At 39.8% G+C, this 20,407-nt stretch overlaps 2 protein-coding genes across 5 annotated transcripts; one reads left to right on the forward strand and one right to left on the reverse strand.

The window, feature by feature from the left end:
• The first annotated feature begins 28 nt into the window (after positions 1-28).
• Positions 29-1,394, forward strand: gcnt3 (glucosaminyl (N-acetyl) transferase 3, mucin type). Its single transcript, XM_058076157.2, has one exon. The coding sequence runs from the start codon at positions 92-94 to the stop codon at positions 1,340-1,342; it is 1,251 nt and encodes a 416-aa protein (XP_057932140.2). The 5' UTR covers positions 29-91; the 3' UTR covers positions 1,343-1,394.
• A 7-nt stretch (positions 1,395-1,401) lies between these two features.
• bnip2 (BCL2 interacting protein 2) lies at positions 1,402-13,778 on the reverse strand. Of its 4 annotated transcripts, XM_058075003.2 has the most exons (12): positions 13,094-13,777; positions 9,030-9,125; positions 8,850-8,917; positions 8,197-8,373; positions 6,109-6,291; positions 5,542-5,644; positions 5,343-5,474; positions 5,172-5,258; positions 4,991-5,089; positions 4,580-4,615; positions 4,297-4,324; positions 1,402-2,302 (listed from the first exon to the last, which is right to left on the reverse strand). In XM_058075003.2, the coding sequence occupies exons 1-11, from the start codon at positions 13,387-13,389 to the stop codon at positions 4,303-4,305; spliced, it is 1,299 nt and encodes a 432-aa protein (XP_057930986.2). In that variant the 5' UTR covers positions 13,390-13,777; the 3' UTR covers positions 1,402-2,302; positions 4,297-4,302. The 4 variants fall into 4 exon arrangements, with proteins under 4 accessions (XP_057930986.2, XP_057930987.2, XP_057930984.2 ...); XM_058075004.2 differs by lacking the exon at positions 4,580-4,615; XM_058075001.2 differs by lacking the exon at positions 4,297-4,324 and having other exon boundaries at positions 1,404-2,302; positions 13,094-13,778.
• Between the last annotated feature and the right edge of the window lie 6,629 nt (positions 13,779-20,407).

Genomic DNA, 20,407 nt, shown 5'->3' on the forward strand with positions numbered 1-20,407 from the left:
GTGTATAAATCAGACACACCTCCTGAGAGTCCACTAATAAATACGCTGTGGTGTCCAATGTGAACCCATCGAGGAGCTCTCCTTGTCTGCAATGAACAAGAGAAGAGTCTTTGACAGGTTCCTCAAAGGCCGACGACTGCTTAAGATTCTGTCCCTCATCCCCATGGCTCTTCTCGGGTTGTTCATCATCTGGAAGCCCGACATCCCAGTGCCACAACAGCTCTCCGCTGACCTGCCAGCCTGTTCCGCTATCCTCACAGCAGACCTGGAGAACCACAAGGAGCACTTGGAGGTTCTTCTGTCTTCCGTGCACAGACGTGTTTTGTTATCTGAGGACTTCTACATGAACATGACTCAGGAGTGTGGAGCCTACGTTGCCCAGAGAGGCTACTTCATGGTTTCACTCAGTGAGGAGGAGAGGGATTTCCCCATCGCGTACTCCATGGTGATCCACGACCAGATCGAGATGTTCGAGCGCCTCCTGCGGGCCGTTTACGCTCCCCAGAACGTCTACTGCGTGCACGTGGACCGGAAATCCACAACGAAGTTCCACGTGGCCGTGGAAGCCATCGTTTCCTGCTTTGAGAACGTATTCATAGCTGGTAAGTTGGAGAGTGTGGTCTACGCTTCGTGGTCTCGAGTACAGGCAGATTTGAACTGCATGGAAAGTCTGTTAAAGTCACACGTGAAGTGGAGGTACCTGCTCAACACCTGTGGTACAGATTTCCCTATTAAAACCAACAGGGAGATAGTGCAAGGGCTGAAGGCCCTCCATGGAAGGAACAGCATGGAAACGGAAGCCACCAACGACTACAAGAAGCAGCGTTGGCAGTATCACTACAACATCTCCGACTCCATCACCAGGACCGATGTGAAGAAGAGCCCGCCACCCATTACAAGCCCCATGTTCTCTGGGAACGCGTATTTTGTGGTCACCAGGGCCTTTGTGGAACATGTGCTGCAGGACAACGAGGTCAGGGCCCTGCTGGAGTGGGAGAAGGACACCTACAGTCCAGATGAGCACCTGTGGGCTACTTTGCAGCGGATGACCTCTGTGCCAGGAGCCATGCCCGCCAACGCAAAGTATGACGTGTCGGACATGCAGGCCATGGCTCGGGTGGTCAAGTGGAGCTATTTAGCAGGAGATGTGAGAAAAGGGGCACCGTATGATCCATGCACTGGGGTGAATAGAAGAGCTGTTTGTGTGTATGGGGTTGGGGACCTGCAGTGGCTCCTTAGACAACAACACCTCCTGGCTAATAAGTTTGATCCACTGGTGGATGACATTGTCATTAGATGCTTGGAGGCTATTCTCTATTTTAAAGCTTTAGGCACAGGATAATATACGATTAGATACTTTAGATGCCTTCACAAACTACTCACAAATGAGTGCAGCTACCAATGTATTTATGCAAATATATCTTAGCATAATAACCACAGTTTCTCATTCTTGTCTCTGGCCGTCCAGTTTAATGGCTTTTGTTACATGTGTACATTTGTCTCTTATTAGTCAGATTACACAAGTGGCATCCTATGTCCCCAATTTGTCAGGAAAAAACATTAAAATATATATTTAGAATTGTCCTCTTTAAGCATCTTGAACAAATGTGTAACCAACATGTTGTTCAGCACTTTTACAATGAAGTGTAGTGCCATCTAGTGGGCACTGGGTATAATAAATACTGTACCCACTACCATAGCACTTTGTTTTTTAAGTAAAATTGTAAAACTGTCAAGATAATAAAATATGCTCAATAGCGGAGTAAATGGTGACCGAAACACTTTGTTTGACTTGCTGATTGTGAAAGTGTTGTCCTGCCACATGAAAAAAAAAAAAACTTTTCCCAGGACAATAAAATAAAGGTGGGGTCAGAGACCTAAAATGCATTTTAAAAATCAAGAGCAACCATAAAAATATATTACTTTTGTCACCTTTTGAATATAAATATCTAAATGTAATAAAGCAGTACATGCATCAATCATTGATCTGTAACAGAGTGCCTTCAACACTAACAAGGAAACAAGCTCATTCTTACATAGAGGGGCAGTAAATAAAAGGATTAAGAACCTTTCTGTGTGGAGAAGACGTTTGCCACAAGAAGTAAAAATGTTCCACAATATGTAACAGGCAGCATGGGTTCAACAAGGCACTTTTCCAGTCACATCACCCAAAAACACAAGAAACAAAAAAAAAAGTGGCAGCGGTTTGAACATTCATCGTTCTCTTGCTCCATTTCTCAGAGGTCACTCGGGGATGGCAGCGGCGGCCGTCTCTACTTTTCCATGCACACCCTGGTCAATCCTGCGCATACAGACGGGTATCAGTATGAATGTAACGACACAAATATTTCTATTGATGTCTGGTTTAATTCACATACTGCTGTTTAACATTAAAAGTCATGTAAGTCAAGTGGTGGGATGAGAGAACAATGTACTTAGTAGGCCCAATAGAACCATTGTTAATGTAATATATATTTGTCACTTCAGAAGGTGAATCCGAAATGTAGTAATTTCATACAACATGAACTATTTCTAACTTTTTTTTCCATGTAGGAAACCCAAAATGTAATGACTATTGTGAAAAACTTCATAGTTGGAAAGTCATTATTTCACACTTTTTTTTTTTTTTTTTTTAAACTCAACACACTTGCAAATGTTTCCCGAGCCTTAAAATGGTGTCAGTCTGGGTCGGTAGGATACACAATCATGGAGGAAAACCGTCTGTTCCCAGAGTGCTGTATCCAAGCAGATTCATAGAAAGTTGAGTGGAGGGCAAAGGTGCACCAGCAAATAGGGAACCAGAGCCTTGAGGCGGTAAAATCCATTGAAGAATTTGGGGTTGCTAATCAAGGACTGGACCGATGGTGGCGTAAACGAAACAATCAACTACGCACAGGCAGGTGAATCCTGGATTGGCTATGCATGTTGCGTTCCTCGTGTCACGCCAAAAACACCATCAGAAGTGGAAAAGAACTGTTTAGTGGTCCTCTTTCAGAAGTCATGTTTAAGCCGATTAATTATAGTTTTCAAATTAAGTCATTATTAACACATTTACGTTTTCTCCAAACGCAACGCCTGGTATTCACTCTAAAGAGTTACATTTTTGTCTCATCAGACCAGAGAATTTTGTTTCTCATGGTCTGAGTCCTTCAGAGTCCATCCACAACATTACTTGTCACAGCCAAGTTGTTCTGTTTTCTGAGTGCTAAAAATCTTTTTACACTTAGATGGAAGTTGAATAAAACTAAAAAGGTGAAAAGTGCAAGTCATTTTCGCATCACGCATAGCTAAGATTTTTATTGTCATGTTTGTCATGAAGAATGGTGCCAAACGTCAACTACAAGTTAGGATTTTTATGTCCTAGTATATTATCATTGCTCAACTTATTTTTATTCTATATTATGATTTTTATACTATATTATTATGACAGTTGAGAATGTTAAAATCTAACTTCAAACATTGCCAGTATAGTCAACAAGGTTTTTATGATGGTGACAGTTTGACTCTGGAACAGATTTATTCCCTGTGGTGATCTATGCATCCATCCATCCATCTTCTATGTCGCTTATCCACACTGACTTCGGGCGAGAGGCCGGTTTCACCCTGCACTGGTCGCCAGCCAATCACAGGGCACATATAGACAAACAACCATTCACACTCACATTCATACCTATGGACAATTTGGAGTCACCAATTAACCTAACATCTTTTGGAATGTGGGAGGAAACCGGAGTACCCGGAGAAAACCCACACACGCACGGAGAGAACATGCAAAATCCACACAGAGAAATACAGTAGTGTTGTTGGATGCAGATACACAAAAAATGCTAGGGTAACCATTTACTTTATACACAGTTTCCTGTGTAACCCTACTGTATTGATTACATAGGTCTTACCTGCAAGTCCAGCGCTTTAGTCTAAATGCTCAGTAAGATTCACATGTTTGTACTTAAAAGACATTTATAGCAGCAGTGCAACATTGTGGCATTTAGAAATATGTGTACTTAATACGCTACAGTGTTCAAGCATCCGCTCTTAAATGTCAAATTAAAAACCAAAACCAAAAGAACAGCTTTCACTCCAATGTGCATATTACTTCAAAGCGCACAGACTTGTGACCATTAGATTTGTGGTAAGTCATGCAAACAAGCTGTGAAGGCTCAAATCAGTGAAGGGGAGGAGGAGGAACAATGTGAGCACGCGGTTATCGTGCAAACCACACAACTACGGTGACGATGTCGGGCTAATTCCTGGTTGTCCCACCCATTTCAGTTATGAAAACAGGAATTCACTTACCAAATATCAAAAAAATCCCATTGTAATCCTTTTATCAAAGAAAACAAACATGCAAATAATCATCAATACAGGGAGACACTTCAAATTAAGCCACATATTACATAAACATGTCATTTGCTGATGGAAAGAGTTACGGGTTTTGGTACAAATGCAATAGACATAAAACATTAACAAGAGACAGAGTGGGGTGTGCTAGGGTGCTCTCTAAGGCTCAGCATATTTTTGTTAGTTTTGTGAAAAGCAAAGTGGTGACACCAAGTCCTGGGTAAAAAATGCATAATACCTTTTACGGCTTTTCCTATTTTTTTCCTCGTCAAACCTTAAGAAGGGGTAGGGAAATTAAGTTTAATAGAAAAAAAAGCAACCAAACACTCAAAGCTATTTCATACACATGGTCACAAGAAGATAAGATGACAAAAGATTTGAGCACGTTTTGAAGACTGCATGTTGGCTGACCTTGCAAGGTATGAAAACTAGCTACCTTGGTCTGAAAAACTGTTTAGACAGATTTGACAATTTTCATAGCCTGAGATTGTGTTACTTTGAGATGACACTGCAAGCACATTTGATCTAGCCTCCACTGCCATGCTTTTGGGCGATTAAGGCTGTAAATATACATCATTTTAATGGTGGGATAATTACATCACAGACTGTGATTTGTGGTGGTTGTATGAAAAGGAGCAAAGATACTCACAGCTTGATACAATCTGGTATGGACACGTACTCCATTGGAACCAACTCTGCAAGGTCTGTCAGGCTGTACACGTATTTGATTTTCTGACTAAATTTGGAGCTGTAAGAAAAAGTATTGTTAAAATCAACTCATTCATATAGAAGGTGTACTCTGTCTCTTCCATTCAAATCATTCAAGCTACCTAATGAAAGGCTTTGTGAGTGCCAACACGGTGCGAATGAACCAAGAGGGATGGACAATTATCAATGACTTTAGGTTCTTCCTTAACCTGGAAAACAGGAAGTGGTAAGACTTTATACACATCCATTTAAGACACCATGTTGATATTTAATAGTTTTATAGTGACACTCACCTCCTGTCAATCTGCTGATAACACTTTCTGAGCCAGCCGACGGTTGGCATCTTTTTCCGAGAGGTTGCCCCATTGAGATAGACAATCATGTAGTTCTCTGCCACCAAAAGCTCCAGTGTGCCGATAACATACCTTCAAGAGTTTCATTCCATTAGCCGAGGTTATAAAATGTTCTCTCACAAGGTATGCAAAGACTTACTTGAATAAATTGTCCATGATGTATCTGTAATTTGGTTGACTGCTCTCAGGCATGAAGCACACGGCAAAAACAATTATGGCATTCAAGCCGTCTCCGTAGTAACCTGGGGACCAAGGAATACAACCACTATCAAACCTTTATTATATACATCTATATTATCTAGATCTCGCGTCACAAGCTCTCACTAGATTAAAACGTGACAGAATTTCTCGTTCACAAAATAAAAAGTCTCATCGCAGGAGGCTCAAGGCCTGGGAGGATAAATTTATCACACAAAGAGGCAGGAAGAGTTCACTCTCTGCATTGGTTTCAACGCTTTGATGCATTTGTGCCACAGAAAAACAGCATGTCTTTGTCAAACATCTTATTCCTGTGTTGCCATGAATACAGCTGTGCACTAAAACCATCTGCATTCCAGTTATGTTCAGTAATGACGCCGTAGTCTGCCTACGGAATATCATCCCACAGCAGTGTGTGACTACATTTTGTATGTAAATAAGACTTATTTATGCAATCAACCCAAGAACACGACATGTGCTGTTGTTGAGATGTGTCCTCTACACTGACCTCCATGGCTTATAACCCGCTTGTAGGGCTCAATGGCCGTCATGTCTACCCTGTGCTCCTGGTCTCCGATGCGAAACACCCGCCAGCGTCTGCCCTCCTCCCTTTCCTCTGAAGCAGAGTACTGCTGGACTGACTCTACGCCCTTCTCTAGTAGTTCTGTAGATTTGGGCTTGGGGAGATCATCTGGGAGAGGAAAAGGGGACACAAAATAGTTATTCTGTATTTTGTATACCTGGTTTGATTAAATAATCACTCAAACATTTGTTGATAGACTGATCATTGTGGTAAGCATGCTGCATCTGAATTATAAAATACTGCATTTCCTCAAACAGTGGCATGGATTGTGTAGTTCCTGAATTGCAGAGAGCCCCCCCACCCCTTTTTTTTTAAAGCTGAAACATTAAACAACTAAAACACATTAATTGTATTATTTGCTTGGTTACTTCAAAACATCAAAACTAAGTAACAAGACTAACTACTAAGAGAAAAAAAGAAACAAACAGTAAACATGGACCAACACCACATTGTAGGGTCTGCTCAAGCAGATGATGCATTACTTTATGAGGAAATGCAGTAAATCATTTCATTTACAACCTGCACCTCTCACATTCTTCTATGCATTGATACAGAGTGGATGATCTTGGCATGCTATGGTGAAATAACAGAAATGGACATGCTTCAGACAGCCAAAAATCATCAACAGCAACAATTTACCTTCACAATTTAAATATTTTAGAGATTAAGTATCAGATCATTAGTCATATTTATATTTTCTGCTCCACTTGTACTTTACAAGTACACAAATAACTCAATCTGAGCATACAAGTTTTCTATTTGTCTTAATAATTCATTCTATTTAATCTATCTGTTAAACTGCACATTTTGACCAACTACAAGGCACACCAGTGCAATAATCAAGCTGTCCAAATAGCATCTTGATATGCCATGCCTGTGAGGTGGATGAATTATGAATCATGAACAAACATTTACACCAGTGGTCACCAACCTTTTTGCGCCCAAGATTCCTGATTTCGACCAACCTTGTTGGTTCTTGGCGTCAACATTTCCGTGTTTTTTCATTGTGACTTTTGCTTTATTTTAAATTTTGTGTCGACAGCGATGCAATGACAAATCAGCCAGAGGCCGCGGATGGCCCCTGGGCGCACTTTGGGCATCCCTACTTTTCTGAATTTTAGTCGGGATCCGGCTTGAGTCCTCGGCTCCATCAGCAAATTGCAACTCTATTTGCCTTGTTGGCTCAGTGTTGTGGGTGAGCGATGGTGGTTGAGGAGAGAGCTGGTCAACTGCATTAGCCCTAAAGAGCTGTTTTTTTTGGAAGTGCACGTCTATGGAGTTATATTTGTGCCTTGATTTTGAGGTAGCAAAGGAAAGTTTGAGCCACATTAACATGCAATAACTACTGTTGTCCTTGAAGAAACTGTGGCTCATACACAGTGACTAAATAAGGCTTTCAGTTTTTACTTATTTTATGGTGTTTTCCTAAAAAGTAGTAGATTTCAGAAAAGGGGGAAAAACGTCATGCAAAAAAAATAATTATGGAAAAAATATATTTAAAAGCCAATGATTAAAAAATATATATTATTATTGATCTGGACAACAAGGTTTAATTGACCATAAATGAGGGAGGAACTGTCCGAGAGACCTTACCACGAGCAAGAGAGAAACCTGTCGCTGGCCTGCAGCCTGTTTCCAGACAGGCAATGGAAACAATCCTTCCACGTGAAAAAGCGGAAGGCAGCAGTGTGGAAAGACAAAAACAACACAGCAAATTTTAACTAACACCTCAGGCAGTCTGCTGCCTTCCCAAAACCTGTAGAACCAAGGAAGGAACACACTATATGGACAGAAAACGTGAAGTCTCAATTGTCAATTAAATGTTGTACAAACAGTTACCCTTGTCAGTGTAAAGGCCAGGTGACCCAGTACTTTAGTACATATTCAGTATGACCAGGAAATCAGTGCATGTACATTGCAACACTTCAGGTTGAATAGTGACCAAGCATCTTAACATAGCAAAGTTGACCGAGCAGGGCACTGCAAACACTATTTGTTGTAAGAGGCCCTTACCTTCCCATTCAAACTCATTGCTGTTGTCAGAAGGTGTGTCCATGTCATCCAAATCTAACTCTGTACTTTCATCCAACTCATCAGAAAGAATGGAACCTTCACTGCGGTCGAGAGTGAGACTAATGTCCGGAGCCGTGAGCTTCTTCTTCTCCTTCTTGCCATGGTTCACTGCATAGCCTATATAGAAGATGCAGAATATTGATCATTATGTCACATTATTTTCCTAGAATGACTCTCCAGTCTTGGGGAAGTGAACGGAAAATGTATTGTAAAGTTCAGTGAGGGTTTAGCAAAAGTGATATGCAAAATTTTCATTTTCAAGTGTTCTCCTTTGTGTCATGTGCAACTACCACTTCTGATAACATTATACACAGCATGCACAGAGTAGCCATGTTAGGTACATCTGCAAAATCAGATTATCCAAAGCCTGAACTGTATCTAAAGTGTCTACATTTAATAGCAATTCAAACTGAGAAATGTTACTTTTGTAAAGGCTCTTGTACAGGATAGCCCTGCCAATTGTGCAGGTGTACCTAATGAAGGGAACTTCAGTGTCTCTTCCTCTGTGTTTATCCCCTTCAATCACATATTATCAGAATTTTCAATCAACAACAAGTGGATGTATCATCTATGTTCACTACTGTTTTCATTACCAGCGTCTCCCTCTTCAGATGCACCAGCAAATAACTCTTCATCAAGCTCCTCTTCCTCAGGCAGAGGCCTAACAAACAAAGTGATCAGATTAGCTCTGGGTAGCTATTGATTTCTGCAGTGCAGATCCGTGAGCCTCATCCGCACATGCCCTCCAACAAAGTAAGTGTTTGTAATACTACCGTGGAAAGTCTTCATCCTGCCACTCTTCCTTAAGCTCAACTCCTTCCATCCTTAATCGGGCCTCTGTCGTGGCGACTGATTCCTGGCGCTCCAGGCTGGATAGTAAAACAAACAACATCATACAAAATGTTTGTTTTACAATACCATAGACATAATCACTTAACAATGACAGACTGGTATAAACCATTGTGGACTAATATTGGCTGAAGGTTGATGTGACAGAAAGTAATTGTGCCCTCATTTAGTTCCCCACATTTTGTATCGAGAACACAAATGGCACTTAATTCAGTATGTTTCCATGCACTAATTGAGCCCGATTACTGAAACAATTTGGTTTCTAAATTTTTCACACCTCGGAATGACATCTGTGTGTACCTCCACTGTGATTAATAGCCATATGCAGTGGACCTCCCAAAACGCTAAATGGTGCTTAAAATTCTTTCTAAATGTTTGGCTTTTCCGGTTGACATATTCCATCACAATTTATTTGCAATGCCTCAACATTTATTCACAAAATGCCACCATTTAGTCACAGCCGGGAGCCCCGAGCTCTGCATATGTTCATGTTTAGTTGGTTGTTGTTCTGATATACTGTAAAATAATCAGCATCATTGTCTTGTCAATAATGTAAATAACACTTCATACATTGCCTTATCTGAGATTTGCCCTTTGACTGTGACAAAATCAGCTCCACCTAACAGGCTAGAACATTAACAAAACTTCTTTCCTCGGTGCATCGATTTCACATTGCACATTTAGCGTATGCTATTTCCGTCAATAACAACAGCGTAGATGCAACGATAACATTTACAATGTCCGCTTTCCTTGGGATGGCTGTGTGATCCAGCACAAGTTGTGTACTTCAGTCATGTGTCAGCATCTTGTTCAGTCTTCGTAGCGAAATTGAGACCTAGGTATCGACTCCTCTGTCTGTGAGTGACGCTGACTAGAATAGCTAGCATCATTAAAATCGTGTTAGTCTGCCAGGTATAGTTTTTTATGTTAGCTGCTCCAATAACAACATTGCTGTAGCTTAGTTAATATACAAATCCGTTATGTAAATGGAACATAAGCGTCAAAACACGTATTTCCAATGTTTCCCATATTTTCTCTGAGCTGCATCCTTTGATTTATTGGTGCAAAAGTCATTGCTGATGTGAGTTTTCTAGTACGTAAACTGTTAGAATTTACAACTTGCTACCTAATCAGATCACTAGCTACCTTGAAAAGCTTATAAGCTTGTATTTAAAAGGCTTAGTTTCCCGAAACCACAAGGCTCCCTTCGCTAATGATGACCATTTGCATGATTCCTGTACAGAGCTGCCTTTGATGCAGTAATCACATATATGAGTGTTATTTGCATGCTCAGACACAGAAACATGCTGGGCATTTTGGTACTCCTCAACCTTTCAGTGTATGTGGTTTAACCCGTGGAGCTTACATATGTAACTAATCCGTAAATAGCATACAACATTGAGGGTGGTACAGGAATCATCAGATTTAAAGGAAAACTGCACTTCTTTTTGTTTTTCTTTTGTTTTTAAAATTTTAGCTATCATCTACAATCCTTACATGACACATAAACACATTCTCTTTTCTGAGCATTCTAAAGCTATAGAAACAGATAAAAAGCGACAGCTCATTACTGCACATAACAGAAACCTATGCCTAGGCTGCCTACAAAGGCGATCTTAGCACACCTCCAAAAACCTCAGTTCTATATACACGCTATGACCTTGTAGTATCAGGCATATTTATGACAGTATTTTGGCATATTGTGGGCCTCTTCAACATTACCCTGACTTCCTTCCTTGATTTCACATAGCAACACAGAAACGAACACTAAACTTAGCATCTATCTATCTTCCACTGCAGACGCCCATGTCAGATATTAATTTGACAATGCTTTGACATTTTGAAACTTTTTTTTTCTTTTTGGCACCGTTTACTGAAACCACTAGTTTGCATATCGTAGCGTGAGGAACTTGTAAAAAAAAAACAATTTTAAGAAAAGGGTTACGTTGAGTGCTGACTATCATGAATAAATAGTTGCTAATGCCTGATCTTCAAAGATTTTGACTTGTAATGCCTAGAAAAACGGATTCTGCTTCTGTATCTGAAGAAAGAAAATCATCATCGCTCTCTAAATAAATGGATACACTGTAAGAAAAAGTCTATGCTTTAATAAAGCATAATAATGAAAAGAACTGTAATGAAGTGCAAATGAAGTGCAGAATGAACGATTTGTAGCAGCCGATGCGCATGAAAAATGTGATTGTGACTGGGTTTCACATAACACGCACATCTTATCCTAGTGCAGCTGACAACAGAGAAGCACAAGATGTTACTCCAACAGAGCAACATTTGGCCAACTCTCTGCGGCCAAAGTAGAGTGGATATGGATGTCAACAACATGTATACATCCATCCCAATGTCTAGCAGGAATAACACCACCACACCTGTCATTATCATAAAAGTTCAACAACAGGAAAAACAAGACAGCATAGCTAAGGCAGAAACGTAAGCTGAAGGAAACAAATTTCTATGTCAATGAGCATCTCACAAAAAGCAATGCCGACATAGCCAAAAAGGCACACGACTTACAGAAGCAGGGTAAAATTCACAGTACTAAAATAAAATCTACATCAAGATAAGTGGGGGACCAGAGAAAGCCAAAATACTTTTAAAAGACATCAAAGAACTGGCCAAATTTTGAAGATTGCATCATGTCGACTACAAGGAAATTAAAGACGCAACTCACAAAGACTTGATGCAGCTTAAAATCAACATCCTCAGTAGCCACGGTTACATGAGCAGTTTTTCGTCTTTCCGAATGGAATATTTCTGAATGACTTTTCCAAAAACAATGTGTACAAGGAAAAGAATAGCCCAATCTCTGGTCTACAGCTATAATCAAACAGAATAGTCAATGGGGGCATGCGCAGTAAAACGCAAACATCAACAACACATGAGCGTTTGGAAAAGCATGCCAAGATGTCAGTAAGTCAATCCACATTTCTTGTACTAATATTCTCTATAGCAGGCTGCCACGTACTGGGCTAATGCAGTGTTGATTCATAACTAGCTTGATTATGGCAAGCTAGCTAGGTGGGTTGGATTGCAGCATCACAACAAATCTTAGGTTTGGGTTTTCACCACAACCACCTTTGCCTGATGTTTGCCTCGTTAGGAATTGTAAACCAATTTTTAAGTTTACAAATAAATTGTAAGCTTTCCCTCACACCCAAAGAAACACTTCCTTGGGGACATTGCTAACACCAGAAACAGAGCTTGGGGGAGGGCTGACAGCGTATCTGGCCATATACACCCATATAAGGAAGCCCGGCACTTTATGATGTCACAAAGCGTCCGCGTTAGAAAAAACTCTCTTAAACTGACAAACATAAAACATATGGTCATGCCACAGCATCCCAATAGGATTCAGGTCAGGACTTTGAGTAGACCCCTCCAAAGACTTTATTTTGTGTTTATTCAGCCATTCAAAGGTGGACTTGCTGGTGTGTTTTGGATCACTGTCCTGCTGCAGAACCCAAGTTGGTTTCAGCTTAAGGACACCAACAGATGGCCAGACAATCTCCTTCAGGAGTTTTTGGTAGACAGCAGAATGCATGGTTCCATTTTTCACAGCAAGTCTTCCAGGTCCTGAAGCAAAAAAACTGCCCCAGACCATCACACTACAACCACCATACTTTGCTGTTGGTATGATGTTTTTTTTCTGAAATGCGGCACCAGATGTAATGGGACACACCTTCCAAAAAGTTCACCTGCGGTCTCGTCAGACCACAGAGTATTTTGAAACACAGGGCCAGGTAGGTTTGATAGTTTTCCCCTTATATTTAATTTTTTTTGGATGATCCGAACGGTTTAAGTGTGGCAAACAAAAACTAAATTAGGAAGGGGGCAAACACTTTATCCACACCACTGTATACCAATCTTAAGTGGCAAGCTACCTGTTAATAAAGCAGATGTCCTTCAGTGTGCCTCAATACTTCACCACCATGTTTGGATGTGTACCTAATGAAATGGATTTATTCCAACATACCTTCCAATGGGTTCAGGTGCAGCATCAGATTTCTGTCTACTGTCAACAGTCGTCCTTTCCTGTGAGCTGTTTGTTTTGGTTAGACTCTCCTCAAGTGCCTCCTCGCCATTTTCCACTGTGGACGCTGTGCTGTGTTGCAGTTCGTCCAGTTCCTCCTCTTCAACTTCTCCAGACACCCCAGAAGACGACGGGCTGGACGTCCGCCTGGGTGTGCCAAAATCTGGACGACTATTGTTCAAATTCATGTCATTTCCACCCTTCAGAGCCGCTTCACTTTCTATCACATCTGAGGCCATAAATTCAAACTCTTATCACCCAGTTGAGGCGAGAAACACCACTTTATAACGTAAATTATATCAGTCACACAGCATACATATGACACAACTCCTTTAGTAGTTTGTGCTTAGCATGCTAGCTTTAGCACGCCGAATAGCTCGCTTTGTTGTCGTTGACAACTAGCTCATTACCCACTCACTACATATCGTCTCAAACAAACTGTACCGAACGACGCACCGGTTGAAAAAAAGGTTAATCGAAAACCCCAAATATGTTACGGAAAGTGCAGTGGGGGTTTAAAAACAGTCAGAGCTTTGCCTAAGTAACACTGCGTAATGATCCCACTTGTCGGCTCCTTTCCTTCCTTCCGCTAAACTACTAACACTAGTGAACTCCCAGCGTACGTAACTGACGTAAAATACGTCTACGTGTGTAGTGACGTCATCAACCCGCAGTTACATAAAAAATGTCGCCTTCCAATACCAAAAAGATCCGCTCTGGCGACTCCGTAATCAGGAAAAAGTCAAAAGAAACAAACAAAAAACAACTCTAACTCTAACCTAACTTGCTACCACTTGCTAACATGCAGTTTCTCTGCCTTAGTTAACAACGAAGAACGCTGATAGCTGTCGCCGACGTATCCTGTACGTATATTCATGAATACAAATTCCAATTAATTTTCTTATTCTGTGGAATAATAAACAAAACACTTCAAAAGGTTTTGTGAATTCCTGCTGATAAAAAAAGAAAGTTGAATACAGCAATAACCTCTTTAGTGTTCGCCACATGTATAATTCAAAATTGCTGTAACTAATAACAATATAAAACAATACTGCAAAACAATTTGTTACAAAAAGCCTAAATGTTCAGTATAATTAGGTGTTCTTCTTGAGTACTGCTATAACCGTAATCAAAATCAATGACCCATTTGAGTAACCCGTTTTTAGTTAGACATTTCCCCAGGCGGTGTTGCATCATATTTTAATTAAAGCAGTTTGTGTTTCACTTGCACTGATTGACAAATCATAATTCACGTTCTATCTTTTTATATCCAATATAAATAACCCTTTGGATAATTATACATGTCCCCAGGAGGATTTGATCAGATTTTTGTGTAGCTTCCAAACCTTTGCCACTAGGTGGAAGCAAATGCACACTGAACTGTTATATATTGGTTTCAGCAGTAACCAAAAAGCCTTACATTGAGTCTTAAATATAATAACACATTTATTAGAGATTAGGAAATCTTCAAGGTCAAATTGTTATCAGCTTTTGTCCATAATTGAATTTTGCAATTTCTGTGATAATACTCTCATTTTATGCAGCAATGTTTTATTTTTAACAGCATCCAACAATGCACTGACTGAACATGATTTTCATTAGACTAATTCCCCTTCTAGATCCCACGGTTGAAAATGGAAACATATCACATAATGATGATGATTCTTCTTTAATTCCTTCTCTATGTTCGTGATCATGTTCAACATCATCCGGTGTAATTTGTAATTAACACGTTGCTATTTACTCTGTTGGATCATTAGGCCTCATCACAAAAGGATAATCCAGTCAAATGGACAGTTTATGCTTCTCATCTGTCGTGGTGCTAATTGTTAATGAGTCATGGCACAATTACCCAACAAAAGAAGACAAATGTTTTCGCTTTAGCTGAGATAAATCTGTCTGCCAGAGTAGCTATGATGCATACAACACACAATATATCATAGATTATTCCATGAGAGAGGACATTTGTAGTATGTCATTATTTTATTTTTTCACAGTCAGTCACATATAGTTTTTCACTGTTGATTTACAAACCTACAGAGACTACCAGGCGTGTATGTAATGGTGTCCCTATATTTGTGTAAATGTGTCTTTATATATTACGCAACACTTAGTAACACATAGTACTGGATGTATTTTGGATATACGTATGTCATCCAAAAAAATCATATAAAATCATATAAATCATATAAAAATCATATAAAATCATAGATGATAACAAAAGGGTGGAGCATTTTGAAGGTGAATCATCCTTTGATGCCATAGTGACATACACTGTAATACATTGCTGAATTTGTTATTTATCTAGATCCTCACTGAATCATAATAGATTCATCGTCAGTGGAAATAAATGTAGTATAGTCTAAACCTGCTAATTATGTTTGTACTTGTATTCACTATTTTACTGTGTCAGTATTTGAAAAGGATTAAAGAGGAAAAGAATTGTTGTGGCAGCATCACCAAATTATCTAAATATTGAATAGAAGTTATTCTTTATTATACTATGAAGTCTTGAATGCTCTTTAAAATCCACTGTAAACGTCAGCTTTACAGGTACCATATTTACTGCGCTTTAGTTCTAACATCTACAGCAAGTATAGTGTCACATGTCATAGCACACGTAATTATAGCCATGTCGTCGCACCACATGTTTTTCCCATTTATTGAGATGCGGCGTTTATTTATTCAAGTGGATGACACACCCAGAGATTAATTTGTATCCAAGATCTATCATAGCAGAGGAAATTGGAATGTCGAGGAAAGTTGTAATAATTGATTATTGCATGCTAGAACCAGCTTCTGTCTTTGTCAAACTACAGTGCAGTAATATTGCTCCTGTCCTTGTATGTTAAAAATCCACTTAAGCGTGCTAGTTGGTTTGAATAATAAAAGTGAAAGAGTCCAATGTGGGATATGGGTTCCCCTTTTTAAAAAAATAAGGCAAGAACTCTGGATCTGTATGCTAACGCCGCAGCGCTATCATCCCCTTCCTTTCATGATGAAAAGAGGAAGGAACGTTGGGATCTGAGGTGGACGCCATAACCAAAGCAGTCATTAGGAAGATTCTCCAACCAATTTCCATAAATGCGGTAGCGGGAAGTATTTAGGCAAGTCGAAGTATATCACTAATGAGATGAGACAAAAAGGATTCATGTGCATGTTTTATCTGATCTTCTTTCTGAGTGTAGATGAATAATTATTTATGATTGTAGAGGCCTAAAAAAGAAGATAGCGAGGGGGGGAAAGAGTGGTAAAAAATTTAAAGGAGGAGAAGTTAAATGAATATTTTAGGGAAGATGAAATATTTAAAGGAAACAAATGAGCAAAACATTTAAAATGGCATGATAAATACAAGAAAATGCTATTAAGATGACCTTCATGATTTGTGCTGCAGTAGCCTAGAGGACTGGAATGACTGTTTTTGAAAATGCTGCGACAATGCATATGTAACCGAGGGCTGACCTCGGAGCTGAGCAATATTGGCCTTTGATTCACTGTCGTTTGTGTTGCCACTACACGGCAGACACGTGTTTCATTGACCTCCTGCTGCTTTAGCTTAGGGTCGGCGGGAAAAAGATCACACATGATGACATAAATTGCAAACATGGTTGCTGTTAATTTCTCCAGAGACAGTCTGCATTCCTCTCATTCTTCCCAGTGCACTTTGTGAATCTTACCTTCCGTCACAAGAAATTAAGAAACAAATATCTTCATCTGTATGAGTGTTGGATCATTTGTTTTCCAAATGTGAAAATAATTAAATCAGCAAACAAATAATTAATCAAGTCAATGAGAACAATTATCTCAAAGATGCCTCTGAGACTGGGATATGTATGCTGAACAGATTAATTATCCTGCTAAAGATAATTGAGTGCAGCTTGATATTTGGCTGTGTCCTCTCAACATGCTCTTACCTCCTTTGTTACCCACAAGAATAGTGTTAATAGTATGTGGCCATACCTGCATGAGCTAATAAAGCCGTTTTATTACGACACAAGGGATGTTTTAAGAGTTTTAGCTTTGCAGTCATGGTGGTCCCCAGCTACGTTATTACTGGAGCATAATGAACAACCTCAGAACTCCAGCTAAACTTCACGAACCTTTGGAGTTACAATATATTGTAATCTTCATGTAATGGCCTGTTAAATGTATTAAAATGTAGCAGTGACCCTTGATCGCTGATCCAAGTTCAACTTTGTAAGGGATGCAGTCTCCTGCCCTCGCTAACCTGTGGGCGGACCATTACTTACTTCTGAGCCAGACAGACATCATTACCCTCGTGAATGATGGGAAGGCAGCCCGATCCCAACAGCTTTATTTCCTCGCTCAGCTTGGCCGATGCAAGCTATCACATCCCGTTAACAATTCCATGGCTCCACCGTAAAGATAAGCTCTCTCAATCAGCGCCGTCTGTTTCGCTCACTAACTGAAGGGCCATCGTTCATTGCTCGGTGAAACTAGAGACCCCCACCTTGCACCCTTCCAATATTCACTTGTGATTGACACCAGTTAGGCAATTCAGGTATAATTCCACAACAGCTTTAGGTATTATTTTCAATTAAAACTGACCCTTGAATAACCCAAATTTAAATAAATGTGCTCAAATATTGTATTATTTCCTGTGGAATTGATCAAATACTGACTCAAATGAAGTCACAGGCATTGACATTTTAATCAGTGAACAGAAGAAGCCAGCTGCCACTGTCAGACCCGATGAAGGTCATTGCAAACCGCTAAGCATCCGCTTGCCATCACATTCAATCGTTACATCCTAATGACTCGTTTACACGTGAGATCTGGTTGATATTTCATGTGTAAGCACACATTCAAGTCAAGGCCTTTTATTCTATTAACCTGTCCCGCCCGTACTAGATCCTTCGTGGTATCATTCCCGTGTGACTTAGCCCTTTGATAAATATGCTTTTAGGTCAGGCTAATTAATGTATTCAGCTGTGATTTTCCTCACTTGTCACCCACACTTTAACCTCGTCACCAAGGAACTCAAATTAAAGGTCCTCTGAGATGGCGTCTGCGAGCCATGGCGACATGACGTGCCGCACAGGCTCATCATATCTCATCTTGAGGTTCTCTGAAATATGTTTGTGCTCAAATTAAATTAGAGCGCATCACTGTTATGCGGTGTTGACATATTCCGAGCAAATACACTTTAGTTATTAGGCCTTGTCTTCTCGACACTTTCTCTGTTTGATAACCCCACAAGGTTTTTTGTAGCTGTTTTGAAAACAAAATCATTTGCTCTGTAATTAGATTCTGATAGCTCAAGAGACTACATTCTCTATTTGTCAAGTAAAAAACTGATAATAAAACAACTGTGCAGTCGGATTAACAGTGGTATCGCCAAGCAAAGCAAATGCATCCTGCTTGTGTTGAGGCAGCATATTTGAAAGCCTCCCTAGTTCACTCAAGTACCTTGCCCACATTAATTGAACCTATTCAGCATTTTGAAATGTACCCCTCAGTATTTCCTTTTACTGCCTGCATAATTGCCGTTTGCAGCCATTTGTAGGTTAAATGAATGGGAGGCAGTCATCAGTTTAGGCTTATTTAAATCCACTTAACAAGAGGAAGAGTCATATTACAATATAGTAAGGTATGCATTTGATCCAGTTACATTATAACTTTTTAACACTTCACCATGTTTGCAGACCGACATTAAGAGGCCAGTTGTTACTGTGAAATGTTACAGTGTGGCTGGAGAAGAATGGCTCCAAGCTATGGTTTTTGTTGTCTGTTTCTATGGTACCCAGTCCTGGGGTGCCTTGCTACTATTGCGGGGTCTTTACAAACAGTAACATTTCAAGGCAACACTGGTTCCAATTGGCTGCTGAATGTTATTGTGATGATTTTGTTATTTTCTCAGGAGCGACAAACAAATTAGCCGGCAGAAAATATGTAGATAGATGTAGGTAGATGTAAATACCGCACACTGCAGTGCTGCTTCGTAAGTCACTATAATAAATGTTTAGGAACACAGTTTTGACACTACTTTTCCATGCATTAAAAAAATCTGAATTATTGCATGAATTTGGTTGGAATCAGCTTTATAAAAAAGTAACAGCATGTAAACATCAGCTAGGTCGTGTTTGGCTGTTTAAGGATCAAATTAACACATGCAGACTGTGCGATAAAAAGAAAACACGTCCATCTTACTTGGACAATGTGTACCTACATTTTCACAGTTTACAGTACCACAAATGCATGGGATTTTGCATTTTTTTTTTAAATGTATTTGTTTCCATGGTTTAAATGATGGCACTAACCAAAATGTTCGAACTATTTCTCAACTTTGGTTTGTCACCAAGAAGTATAAAAATATGAAAACAGGATAGTGCTTGTATTGTGAAGGCTGTTGCTAATAGAGATGGACATCCCGTCCTTTATTTCCACCCAACATTCACAAGCATCCCGAAACCCTCGGTTACATCGGCTTGAGACAGACATAGTAATTTATTGTTTGACTTCTCTGATTCTGACTGCTTAGAGGAAGTCCGACGTAGTACATCAAAGATGTAGCAATGGGGTATATCTAAACCATGAATATGGAGGTGTTTAATCATGTTGGTTGTGCACCCTCCTTTGGATATCATTGTGTTACCAATGTTGCACTGACACGACAGCTCTTTTTAACAAAATTAAGCCAAACTTTTTAGCTGCTCCTTTGTTGTTGATGCTTACCGGCTTTGCCTTAGTTAGTTTTGGTCTATTTCTTCAAACCAGGAATGAGTGCATCGAAAGGGATAATTCTGAGAGAATCGCAATGCTCGTCCCAGCAATCGGGAACCTGTACTTTTATACTTCAAAATGCCTTCAATAAGTACATGAAGTATATTGAGAGGCAGGGATCGTCATTTGTTGACCAGACTGCTTCTACGAATGTAGCATTTTCGTTCTTTACCTACATAGCTAATTTGTTTGAGAGGCACTATGTGTACCTCTCAAGCCTGTCTAGTCTAGTCTGGTTTGGTCAGTGATGGAATTCGAGAGAGGAGGTGTAAATGGAGACTTCAAATAGTGAAGTGTAATAAATAGAGATACCGAACTATTTCAGGACTGACTGTTTTTAGTGCATGTCATACGTTTGCTGTACCACAGAGCAAAAGCATTTTATTTTGTTGACCCTACAAATGTAATTATTGCAATTATCTATGACCGTTTAAGTGTATTACGCTACCAAAGACTCAATGGCCCACGTTTTTAATAAGTACTACTTAGTTTGTCTTAACAAGTTCACTTTAA

This window comes from Doryrhamphus excisus, linkage group LG1, assembly GCF_037039965.1.
Source record: "Doryrhamphus excisus strain RoL-2023G ecotype Guam linkage group LG1, RoL_Dexc_Guam_v1.1, whole genome shotgun sequence".
NCBI classification, from domain to species: domain Eukaryota; kingdom Metazoa; phylum Chordata; class Actinopteri; order Syngnathiformes; family Syngnathidae; genus Doryrhamphus; species Doryrhamphus excisus.

What these genes read in the sequence shown, in the direction of transcription:
- bnip2 (XM_058075001.2), bottom strand. Translation starts at nt 13,389, where the DNA reads ATGGCCTCAGATGTGATAGAAAGTGAAGCGGCTCTGAAGGGTGGAAAT. An exon ending in ATACCAGATTGTATCAAGCT is followed by an intron (nt 4,616 to 4,990) that starts GTGAGTATCTTT and finishes CCCCTTCTTAAG; the next exon opens with GTTTGACGAGGAAAAAAATA. An exon ending in AATAGGAAAAGCCGTAAAAG is followed by an intron (nt 2,303 to 4,579) that starts GTATTATGCATT and finishes CTGTATGCGCAG; the next exon opens with GATTGACCAGGGTGTGCATG.
- gcnt3 (XM_058076157.2), top strand. Translation starts at nt 92, where the DNA reads ATGAACAAGAGAAGAGTCTTTGACAGGTTCCTCAAAGGCCGACGACTG.